This window comes from Oculina patagonica, chromosome 7, assembly GCF_052425735.1.
Source record: "Oculina patagonica isolate OP01 chromosome 7, crgOcupat, whole genome shotgun sequence".
Classification (NCBI taxonomy): Eukaryota; Metazoa; Cnidaria; class Anthozoa; order Scleractinia; family Oculinidae; genus Oculina; species Oculina patagonica.
Window position 1 is genome coordinate 11,935,951 of NC_135764.1, and position 12,747 is coordinate 11,948,697.

At 38.0% G+C, this 12,747-nt stretch overlaps 1 protein-coding gene across 1 annotated transcript; it reads right to left on the bottom strand.

The window, feature by feature from the left end:
* Positions 1 to 6,510: 6,510 nt before the first annotated feature.
* LOC144660900 (uncharacterized) lies at positions 6,511 to 12,046 on the bottom strand. Its single transcript, XM_078521626.1, has 6 exons — positions 11,957 to 12,046; positions 10,623 to 10,716; positions 9,162 to 9,302; positions 8,427 to 8,608; positions 7,699 to 7,841; positions 6,511 to 6,553 (listed from the first exon to the last, which is right to left on the bottom strand). The coding sequence occupies exons 1-6, from the start codon at positions 12,044 to 12,046 to the stop codon at positions 6,538 to 6,540; spliced, it is 666 nt and encodes a 221-aa protein (XP_078377752.1). The 3' UTR covers positions 6,511 to 6,537.
* Positions 12,047 to 12,747: the final 701 nt, after the last annotated feature.

Consider the following 12,747-nt stretch of genomic DNA (forward strand, 5'->3'; position numbering starts at 1 on the left):
GTGGCTTGTGTTTGGATTTCCACTACTGAAATCCTGAAGTGGGTTGATCAGGCCCAATTCCTTAAAGACCACTGTTCATCTGTCCATACTAGTGTTCAAAGTTCTGTATCACAAAGGATATCTCTTGATAGTCCTCTAAGCATTCGCATCGAATGTTTAAATACACAAAGAAAAACTAGATTTTTCTTTTAGTTCTCTGGACAACAACAATTTAAAAGTCAAAATATAGTCTATCTGCATGGGAACGACTGGTATGGCACTCCCCATTGTGGAAAGTGAGGTGGTGCTGGACAAGGCACAGTATAGAGCATCATCGTGTTTGCACTCCAGACATCATGGGTACTGCAGGTGGAATTAAACAGGGCATTGCTGGTGGCAAAGTACCGTACTGGTTTAATGGAGGTTCAGGCACACAGGGTACTGGTATCCAGGACTGACTTGTCCCGCTCGGTGGTCTTATATTCATCTCTCTCGCATAAATTGGATTCCCAGGAGTGTCTTAAGTGAGCCGCTTAGGTGCTTGCGTCGTCCGCTGAAGTCGACCTTGACTGCTCCCGTCCTCTTCCTCACCTGTTCCACCAGAAATTGAAGCTTCTGCCTCCTCATCAGAAGTAACATGTGTGGTGTTTGGTTCTGCTCCAGCTGCCTCCATTTCACTTGACACCTCATCAGAAGTAACATGTGCGGTGCTTGGTTCTGCTCCCACTGCTTCTTTGCTTGTAGACTGCACTTGCACTTGGGGTTCATTATTCCCATCACGCTCTTTCAAAAAGTAATGACTTGACCCGTCAGGAAGGTCATCATCACTGTCACTTTCATGGCCGTCTTCTTTCTGCCTCGATGGCTGAGTGTTGTTACGATGGTAAGGTGTTGATGATCTTGGGCTCCTTGCAGAAGGGAGCTGCCATGGTTTAGCTGGGAGATAAGTGCAAGGTAGTAAGAGGTTCCTGTGTAGGGTAAGGATGTGTCCTTCGCCTGATTCTGGTCTCACGTCATACACCGGGCTTCTCTCCCCCTTTCTTGCAATAACTACGTGGATCTCATCTTCCCAGAAGGCACGTAGTTTTCCAGGTCCACCTCGAGGGGTGAGGTTGCGAACCAGAACACGGTCCCCTACTTCCAAGGCAGAAGATCTCACTCGTTTGTCATAATTCTTTTTTCCTCTGATTGCACTTTTCTCTGCAGATTTTGAAGCAAGTGAATAAGCTTCTTGCATGGCTGTTTTCCATTTGGTTACATACTCAGCATGTGATCTGGCTCGCTCCAGTTTCTGCTTCGAGGTCGAAAATTACATCAATTGGTAGCCGAGGGCTTCGACCAAACAACAGGAAGAATGGGGAATAACCTGTTGACTCGTGAACAGTGCAGTTATAGGCATGGATGAGTTTGTTCACATGGTCCTTCCAGCTGGATTTGTGAGTTTCAGGGAGATTTCGCAGCATACTCAGTAGAGTTCGGTTCATCCTTTCCACTAAACCATTTCCTTGCGGATGATATGGAGTAGTTCTGGAATGCATCACTCCGGATCAGTTGAAAACTAAGGGAGTCGATCTTTTTGTAAATAGAACAGTAACGTTAAATCAAAGAGCTCTACGAGCCACTACTGAATTTTATGAGCAGCAGTGATTCAAACATTTCTTTGACGCACATGATAACAGATAATCGGCGGAATGACTATTTCATTGATATAAGATATATTCGTCTCACGTGACTTAGGTTGCTGATTAGCACACTCGTTTAGGCGTCTGGAGGTCGCGAGTTCAAATCCCAGAGGAGACAGGTTTTTTTTTCTTTTTTTGTCTTTTTTTTAACCCGTAGCACTAAAATGGTTTGTTTATTATATCGCTCCGTAGCTATGCATTGCAGAATAATTTACATGTAAGCCGTTAAGGTGGCTGGTAACGGTTTCCAGCACTTTCCAGCTCTTATACTTTGACGGGTCAGTTCAGCAAATCTTTATTAGTTGATGCTACAGTAATGGTATCAAATAAATGCCCAATGATTGGTGCATATGTTGTGGTTATTTTTATGACGTTACTGGTTACTATAGCAACAGTAAAACATGTTAACATGTTAAGATATATACCACTTTTTGCAAAGTTAAAAAAATTCTACGAAGCAGTTTCAGAGCCACCTTAAATTTTCAAAATTTTAAGGTAGCTCTGAAACCGCTTCGTAGAATTTTTTTAACTTTATAAAAAGTTGTAGCTTATCATGCTGATCAATGTTCAATAATAAAGAATGGGGGTCACCGAGCTCGGTTTTGAGTTATAAGCACTTAATACCAAAATTAAGGGTGTTTTCAACAGGTTATACTGTTGCTATAGTAACCAGTGACGTCATGTAAATAGCCACTACATATTCACAATAATTGAGAATTTATTTGATACCATTATTGTAGCATCGACTGATAAAGATTTGTTGCACTGACCCGTCAAAGTATATATAAGAGCTGGAAAGTGATGGAAACCGTTACCAGCCACCTTAAGTAATAACGCTGTAAATAAATATAACAGAACATATTATAGACTAATTCAAATACAAATGTACTTGTGCTGTTACATCTGAAAGCTTTTTATTTTCTTGCGAACAAGCAAACCCCTTTAAATTTAAAAGGCCGCCTTTATACGGCTGCCTTTTACGGCCGGCTTACTATACTCTTTCTACTATTATATCTGCTGGTCAGCGGAGTTGCAAACATGTTTTACAGATGATGGACCAACCAAGCGGGTAAAGCTGGGCTACCCACTAAACTTCCTGAATTAAAAATTTTAGTCGTAAAAAAAGGTAGAGGTTTGCCTTTGTTTTCCTTCGTGTTTTGTGCATGGACGAGAAAGTGATGCGCGCATACACTGCGAGAAAATTAGAGAGTCGGTGTCGTTTTGCAAGCGGAAGCGAATAATTAATTTTTTGGTTTTGCTTTCGATTCACGTGCATCATGCACACTGGTACAGAAGGTCACAAACGCATTAAGCTCAGCAGAGATTTCTTTAATCGTTAAACAGAGATTCTGAAATAAAAGTAATGTCACATTGTTCTATCGATCGATTCCACGCTAAGCTTTAACAAATAAAATAACAAAAGGAAAAATACTAGAAAACTACATCTACAAACAAAACCATAAAATAAGAATCATTGTACCTGAAGAGTGGATCTCTGTGGCTTTGGAAGAACTATATACGACGATACAAGATTTACCTAATGGTCACGAGACGAGCGCTATTACAAAACTGAAATGAAACCCTAAAAAATCTACTGATAAAACGTGTTCGTGAGCTGTCAAATCAGATACTAAAATAAAGCAGATATAGGTTATAGTCTCGCATTGTTGTATATATATAAATTCACGCAAGTCACGCAATAACTGTTTTCAGTGAAGTCACGCAATTACTGTTCTCAACACACACAAACAGTTTTTGTCAAAACAACTTCATCGATAAACACTATAGCTGTAGGTAATCATTTATATTAAAGGGTACACAGCGGTCAAACGTCGCGCGCGTGCGCAGTTTCTGCACAATTTAAACTGCGCAATTCCCACCAAAAATTCTCCATACAAAGTCTTAAATTTTCCGAAAGCTTTCGTTTAAAGCCAAAAGTTAGCGCCGTTCCTGGAAAGTTAAAGTTTATACGCTGCTTATGAATGGGAAATCTGATAACTGATCTCCACTGAGTTGTCCAGCTTGAAATTAAGTCACACTATTTCTATAACAATTTGCTACAAAAGTTTGCACACTTTCGAGTTAAATTCTTAGAAAAGTTCGAAGCGCCGAAAGCCTGAGGTGACGTCATATTTGCGTTTGACCGCTGTGGAATTAAAAGGACACTGTCACCAGATTCACTTCAAAAACTAAAGTCTAACGCCATAATATGGAAACTTCTTATTTATTTTACTTTTCATTAAAACTCACCATGCAAGTGTACTGAAGCGGCAAGCAAGTGATATTATTGTGATGCTATAAGGAACTTTAGATCTCGACTTGAAAAAGTCAAGCTACTTTTTTTAAAGTTTTTTCTCCCTTCTTCGTACACAACAATTTACTTTAAGTAAATTGTTCATGTTGACGTATCTAAATGTACATCTCCATGTATTATGTGCAATTCTTGTAACAGAAGACCTATTCGCCAATTTTAGTACAAGTTTACCGAGAAGCATTTAAATCCCCGTGACAGTGTCCTTTAACACCAGCCAAGTATACTAAAAGGCTCTTGTTGTTGTTGTTTTTATCAAAAATTTATTTTTAACCACATGCACAGTCGTTCATTTGAAGCGAATTCGAGCGTATAAGCTAATGTCTCCTTTGCCTAACTAAATCCAGGCCCGACAGGCTGTTTTTTGTTCGGGTAGGCTCGTTTTCTCTTAAAACAGACCAAACAGTTGTGTATCAACTTTTGCTTATTTATTTTGTCTCTTTAAGTGACATACAAAATGGTGTTGCATAGTCAGTTTTATTTGAAGAGCTGTAGATCTCAACTTTTCTTTGCCTCGGATAAGTGAAATTAATAGCAATGTGGGAACACTTTCGATAGAAGAAAGAGACAGAGGTGATTCCCATTTTATAACATTTATTTATTGATACCAATAAGCCTTGATCATTTGAATAACATTAACATGTTTGAAGCATAAAGCAAAACAAACCATTCATTGATAAAAACAATACAATACAACACAATACTTTATTTAGCGTGGTCAGAAGTCTTAGCTTAAAATAAAGTAAGTTTACAGGTTCGCCACGAAATAAAAATAATATAGATTTAGGCAAGACTAAAAGCGGAGCTCCCCATTTATTTAATTTTCACTGGAGCTTACAATGTTTTCATTCTAGTGAATAAGCGGCCAAAGTACTAATGTTTATGGCGGTTTATAGGTGCGACACAAATTTAAATAGCTCACGGTTATACTGAATGTCAGCAGTACGACAAAAATAATAATCTTAAAGCGGGACAAAATCATTACTCATGGCACGAAAAATTACTTTAGAGTATAGTAAATTATCTGCTTTCTAGCAATAGAAAATAGTTTCGCGATCCTGTTATAGTTTCGCAGCAGTTTAGTAGACTCCACAATATCTATTACATTGATATAGGACATATCAGAGTCTATCGGATTAGCTCAATCGGTAAGGTGCCAGTCTGCGGATCCGGAGGTCGTGAGTTCAAATCCCAGAGGGTCAAGTTTTTTTTTTCTTTTTTCCCTTTTTTTTTTTTTACCCCGTAGCAATAAAATGGTTCTATCAACCCGATTTAGCTTTCGAATGCTCCTTCATGTACGATGCTGGCTTTACAGATAGACACGAAAGTCATCGATCGATTATGGCTCTCAATGTCCACTTTTTTGGCGGTCGATTACTTTCTACACGTAATTTTCAGCCACATTTTGTTTCATTGCTTCTTGTTTTTCTTTTCAAAACTCTTTAAATTTTAAAGGCCGCCTTTATACGGCCGCCTTTATACGGCCTTCTTGCTTCACTATGGCCGCCATGTTGCGCGACTCCGTACGGACGCCGTACGTACGCGCCCGCGAACCATGCCGCTATCCATGTTGACCATGAAAACTCATTTCGATAGTGTTCCTTCTTTCATGCGTATGGGGCTCTGCTCTGCGGCCCTGCGGGCCGCTGTAGAGCTCCGCTAAAAATTTAAAAATAAAAAACTTCTTAGAAGTGTATAAAAAAACAAGCACAGGAAAAGTGTAACTGACTCCAAATTATATCTTTCCTTTTCGAACCACGCTTCAGAAATTACGAAAGAACTCCATCTCACCTCAATGTTAACAGCAAATAAGTTATCTTTCTTTTTTTAAAGAAGAGGTAAACAGCACCAGAGTATTTATATATTGTTCAGCATCTCAGTACTTTTTAAAGGAAACTTTCACTCCTAAGAAAAGTTGATGTTGAATTATTTGGAATACAGTCGACTTCCGATAACTCGAACCTTCAAGGAACTGGTTCGAGTGATCGGGAGTTGATAACAAATGACTGGATAGAGGCAAAAAACTGTGTTTACTGTTCTTCTATTCATACAGTAAAGAGAAGTCGAGTGAAAATGAAACAATGCATTTCAAAATAGGCAGAGCAGCAGGAAAAGTCCAGGTACTGCTAACTTTGCACGTTTTAAGATAAATTCTTGTTTTGGACTACAGTCTTTGTTTGTTTTGACTTGTCACGTATTGACAGACATGGTTTGAGTTATCTAGGGTAAAGTTATATAGAAAATGACCTGAAGGGAAACGAAAAATGGTTCGAGTTAACGGGAGGTTCGAGTCATGGAGGGTTCGAGTAACCGAGGGTAAAATTACACTAAATGTATGAAGAAAATCAAGGACAAATCGATTTTCGTTCGAGTTAGCTCGTGGGTGTTTAAATAAAGGTATTGTATTTTATTGAATCGTTCCTCATTATTAATCTTATGAGCTCTTAAAATACTCCGTTAAGCCCCCCCCCCCCCCCCCCCAAAGCCCCCTTTCCCCTTCCCATCCAACATTTTCGTCACAAGGTAACTTTTTGCAGCGTTAACTTTTTTATATGCATCTGACTTCTAGTTTGCCTTCAACCTGAAAAAAGAAATGAAAAGTCAAGAAGAGTTTAAAATAGAAAAACAAAAAAAACAAAAAATAGAAAAAACAGCGGACATATTGAAAAATGAGCCAAACACAGCTAACCACGATATACAGAATTTGTATGGCAATTGAACTTTGACATTTTGGAAGCTCGGGAATAATTTCCGAGAGGCCGGGTGCCATACTTAGATTGAGTTTGTTTTTGTAGGGGTTTTCTCCGGGTTCTCCTGTTTACCTCCCTCCTCCCTCCCTCTGTTTGTGTTAAATTAGTTTTTGTGTTTTATTCAAGCGTTTGGCTCGGAGCGAGTGCAAGTCGTACAAGTTACTCGGAACGTGCTGAATTTTGTTTTCTGGATCTTACCACTTTTTGTTTTGAGTTTATTTTGGAAATTGAAACGAAAATTGCAAGCCCAGCAAGAATGTGTCAAGGCACGGGCCGTAATACGTCATCGCGCCAGAGAAATTACCTGCTAAAACATGCAGTCAGGTATCACGCGACTTCTTTAGCTGTGTTTTTCCAGCAAAATAGCAGTTTAACTTCAAGAACTTGGTTTTTAAGCTTCTTTAATTTTTACCGTTATCAATTTATACCTTTCAAGCGGTTTAAGTGTGTTTTATTTAAGATTCGGAACAAAATAAATGTTTGCATGTGTAATTCAGCTCACGCACATTCCGTGACTCACGCAAACACGACTTGTGTGTTTCTTAAGTGACTGCTTTTTCAAAGATTTTTTACTGTGCGGTGATGTGCCTTTCTAGCCAAAGAACGGAAAGAAGTGGCAAAACATTAACCGCCCGGTTTTAAACTGCTTGAAGTTTCTTGTTTCTATTTAAAGGCGATATAGCTGTTTATTACCAGACAAATATGGGTTTGGTACTTAAATATACAGTATTCCTTCACAACTGTATTCGTGATTAGATAATAAGCCTAACAAAACTGGTTACATAATGCATACCGTTAAAGTCAAACTCCTTGTTTAAAATGCTTATAATGATTTATCTGTAACCCAAATATACGGACCTGCTTGATCTTGCTTGGCTAAACAGGTTCTTATTTTTTTTAGTATGAAAATGGCAAATTTTAGCCGGCAGGTTTTTAAACCACCAGGTTCTCACACGCGGGTTTTTACCGTACTTACTTGGTGTAAACAAAGTTAACTTTGGGTTTCACTCCCACACCAAATTGCTTATCATATTTGCAGTCCTTTACGCCCGCATCTTTGCCGTATGAATTAACCTGCTTTCCATCTGAGGTTGTCAAAATGACAAACTTTTTCTTGCCCTGCAATGCAGTAATATTACAAAAAAGGTATACGTATAAAAAAGCAATAGCTTATTAAAAAGTTTCGATTAAAGCAAGAAACAATGGTGATATCGATTTATAATACGTGGGAAAAAAAACACACACACACACACACACACACACACACGAACAAACAGCAAACAGACAAATCCCGGGACAAATTAACAACAACAAAAAAGTGCACCGATTACAAGGTTTCATGCTAGTGGGTCGATCAACACACTAGCCTTAGCAACTGATACATGTAGTTCAGTGTTTCCTTTTGTATAGTATTATGCTGAAAATAGGCAAAGAATGAAGACATTAAAAAGCGAATCGGTAATAAATAATAACTTTTCAACTTCACAAAATTAGTTAATTTTTAATAAAAGAGCAACAGAGCGCTTGGTTGTGAACATCTAGTTTAGTAGTCTTGTGGGACCTCTTTTGCATACCCCCTCCCCCCCCCCCCTTGTGTTCATTTCCTCACCATTTCAATTGCATGTAAGGAGGTGGGGGGGGGGGGGGAGGGTAAAGAATCACCCAAAATTGCAGATTTTAATGCGTACTATGGATTGTAATTACCTTCATTTTTCGAATGCCGAAAACATCGAAGCCTTCTTTTTCTGCCAGTTCTTTGGCAATGTTGAAAAATGTTTCAGGATAGCCCAGGAAATACCATTTTTTCTTGCTGACTTTGATCGTTGCAAATTTATAATCAAGAACCTTGTTCTGGTCCTTATAACATCCCCTAGCTTTCCATTGCACTAAAGGAAGAAATTATAAACATGAACAACAATTAATAACGCGTGTATGCCAGTGGAAATATTAAACAGCTATCATTACACTCATGATACTTTCGACATTGCTGATCCTAGCAGTATGCAGTACGCGTGTCACATATGAACCTGATACATGGCCTATAGTTCTGCAAGAGCCTCTCATAGCTCAGTGTTAAGAACGCCAAATCGGTATCTCGGAGTTGGTTCGAATCCTGATGGGGACTCTGATGTTTCCTTTAATTGTCTTACGCTCATGAAAAAATTGTCATTCAGTCTTTATTTGTCATGTTAACTATATTGACCATTCCATGCTCAGCAGATATTATAAATGACTGGGGTTGAGTTTTCTTCTTTTCCTGCAAACGCCAAAATTATGCTTGCGATCCGTTTGAAGCCGTTTGTCAAAACATTTTTGTTTTCCGCGAAGTTCATGACATTTTTCCATTTCTGCGATAAAAATGTTAATACTCTAACTGGCTTCAAGCAAGGATATTGCTAAAATAATACAAAAAGCAATAATCAAACAAACTTCACATACTACATTCGCCATCGTGCGCTTTTGAGACATTCTTCTTATTCACACAAGCTTCGTACTCCAATGAACACTCATTGCCGTATGTTGTTTGATCTGTTCCACATACGGGTCTGTAAGCCTTGTTGCAAATCCTGTTACATATCCCTGCAAATATTAAATTGATTTTAAATGATTTCCAAACTTTAAAATTTCTCTCATTTTTTAGTCGTTGAAATATAATTTCGTTACGTGAAATACACGAAAACTACACGTAAAATACACGTGATTATGGCAGGTCCACACCAGCCTTTATGGTTGCCTTACGAGACCTGCCTCAACAAAAAACTATGTATGTATGTATGTATGTATGTATGTATGTATGTATGTATGTATGTATGTATGTATGTATGTATGTATGTATGTATGTATGTATGTATGTATGTATGTATGTATGTATGTATGTATGTATGTATGTATGTATGTATGTATGTATGTATGTATGTATGTATGTATGTATGTAATAATGGTCAAAAGTAAGAAGATTTCAATTCATCGTTTTATTGCGACAACGCTGTTTCGTGTGATCAAAGGATGACCACACTCATCAGGCAACATCAACGAATGACCGTTAAAATACATAAACTGGCAATAAAAGGCTAACTTAAGGTTGCTATGCGATATAAAAACAGTTGCTATGATATATAAAAACTATAGGGTTTGAAAACAGAAATTGCGTATACTAAAGATTGCGTTACTTAATCACAAAGTTCTTGAGAAGGAATCTGTTCCTGTGTGGGCACGAGCTTGCTAGTTCATTTCGCTTGTGAAGACTGCATAAATTCTTCTTACAAATGATTACAAATTTTTCAAAAAGATGTTGCCTGATGAGTGTGGTCATACTTTGATCACACGAAACAGCGTTGTCGCAATAAAACGATGAATTGAAATCTTCTTACTTTTGACCATTATTATCACTGCTCCTCTCAGAGTTGAGCGCTCTACAAATTTATTCTATTCAAGTTCAAGAAGTATGTATGTATGTATATATGTAACAAGGCCGTCGCTTGATCTGCCTGTGATGGGACAAAAAAAGTTTCCGATATATGTTCAAGGATTTTCTGGGCTACTAGCTTTTGAGAACATCAGCCGAAAATTTCAAACCGCTAACCAAAATTTCAGAATTTTCGAGCAATGTCCGAGCACACAAAAATTCGCAATGACTTCCGAAAATTCATACGATGATCCGAAGATGTTTTAGTTTTTCTGTTGTTTTGGTCTGTGTTCCCGCTAAATTTAGGACCAGTCTAGTACCCGATCATTTTCTATTACTATACAAAGTTTAATGCAGGATGTTACCAAAGTTCCCGATCAAGTAGAAGCAAATGGGAGAAATGAAAAATCACCTACAAAAAAATATTATATTCTGTTGTTTACGGAACTGTTTCGTCAATTACTAGCATGATAAGCATTTGGCTATTTTCTTACCGCAGTAAGCCCATTCTTTTCCCTCAGCATCCAAAGAACACCAGGGTCTGTGACTATCAACGTTGGTACAGTTATCGTAGGTTGTCCCATTATACTCGAAAGGAAAAAAATGGAGGCAAACCTCAGGACCCAAAAAAGTCCCTAAGTCTTCCGACATTACCCCAAAAAAGCCCTGGACCAAAAATAACCCCCCAAAAAATCTCTTGTCAAACTACCCTTAAGTTGCCAGGAGTGGCAAAAATATAACACAAAAAAGTCTTCAAAATAAAACGCCGTGTTTGTTTATTCATCATACCAAAAATAAGCCAAAAAATCCCCAATTTAAATCAAGTCACCCAAAAAAATACTTGCCAAATTTTCCAACCCAAAATCCCGGAATCGAAAATTTCAAACCCCCAAAAAACCTTCGATCATCCCCGTCATTTACAAGCCGGAGTACAGTTTGTAATAATATTGTAAAATTCATTTAATATTCATGCTGTGCAAACCAATCCCAGTACCATATTCAGATCACATGTACACAACTGTAAACCCCAATACAAATCAAACAATAGAATTAACTTTTAATACAAACTTCTGCTCAGCTAATTAGTATTCATTAACTTTTGATACAGATCTGTACTGATTCGCATTCAAATTATACTTTGCATTCATTTTATTATTTTCATTTCAAGTAGAATAAAATGTTCGCGTCCGATCTGTATGGCCGTTTTCAATGGCTGGCCTGTCGGCTCCCCATTGTAAACGCACATACAGATCTCCCGCTCATATTAATTTTATCTACTACTTAAAGACTGTTGTTTACAAAACTGATTCAACATTAACATCCTTTATTATATGGCTACAATAGTACGCGCGCTCTGATTGGCTGCTGAGCGGGCATTATTTTCTTGTAATGACCGGGCATTATGAAAATTTTTCTCAGCTCGACGGTTTTTTGAGTTGTGAGTAAAAGTTACTAGCGAGGGGGCAAAAACAGAAAAAATAGCGACAAAATATAAATATCTTTTTAATAACTGAAAAAATATAAGCATACCCATACTTCTTTAGTATGAGCGACGAAGAGAGCCACAGAGAGCGAGAACGAGTTTTACCTCCAGTGTTTTTTCCCTTGATTATACTCTTTTTTTGAATAGTGCTTAAAGGCCATATAATAAATAACTTATAAACCTCGTCCGTTCGGTCATTACAGGGGAATATCAGACCTCGAACTTGATGTATTGACCTCGCTGTCGCTCGGTCAATACATCAAGGCCTCGGTCTGAGATTCCCCTGTAATGACCTCACTCTCGGTTAATAAGTAGTATTTATCAGCATTTGGGCTATTTTCTTACCGCAGTTAGCCCAGTCATTTCCTTCAGCATCCAAATAACACCAGGATCTGTGATGATCAACGTTGGTACAGTTATCGTAGGTTGTCCCATTATACTCGAAAGGAAAAAAACAACAACGGCCTTGAGCGTCATCTGTCTTTTCTCCAGGTGAGCATGCACTTCCTATGGAATAATCAGTGGATACGAAATACGTTCGTGTTTAAATGATTGCAGCAAAAATTATCAATAAAGCCTATCTCCTCCCCGGCCCGAGAACGTCCAAAAAGGGTCCGGTCAGAATAGGATAAAGGAATGAATTTTCCAAGTGGTAATTTAGTGCCTTGAAATACCCAAGAAAATTTAACCCGCCTATAGGTATTAATAGTAATGAGACTATTTCTAAACGCCCAAATTTCGATCCAGTTTTCGCCGCTCTAAAGTGGTGCAACTCCACGAATAATATGATAGCATCTAATAGTTAATTTGACAGTGTGAAATTGCCGTTTACTTTGAGATTAAAATAAATGGAAATGCTTACCAGAAGTAACAGCCACACTCCATATGAGCAGCGTGTGGATAAAAGTAGATAAAAACATAGCTTTCAAAGTTTCTGAGCTGCAAAAAACAAAAAAAAGTGTTGTTCTACATTAAATGTTTGCCCGTCATGGAACTTCGATTTCATCAGAGGTACATATAAAAGCCACGAGTGTTTGAAATTCTGAAATATATTTAGTTAAATTGTCACTGAATTATTTTGACGTCGTTTGCTTTCTTTAAATTGCCAGCAAACGTTTTAGTCAAGTGTAAAATTT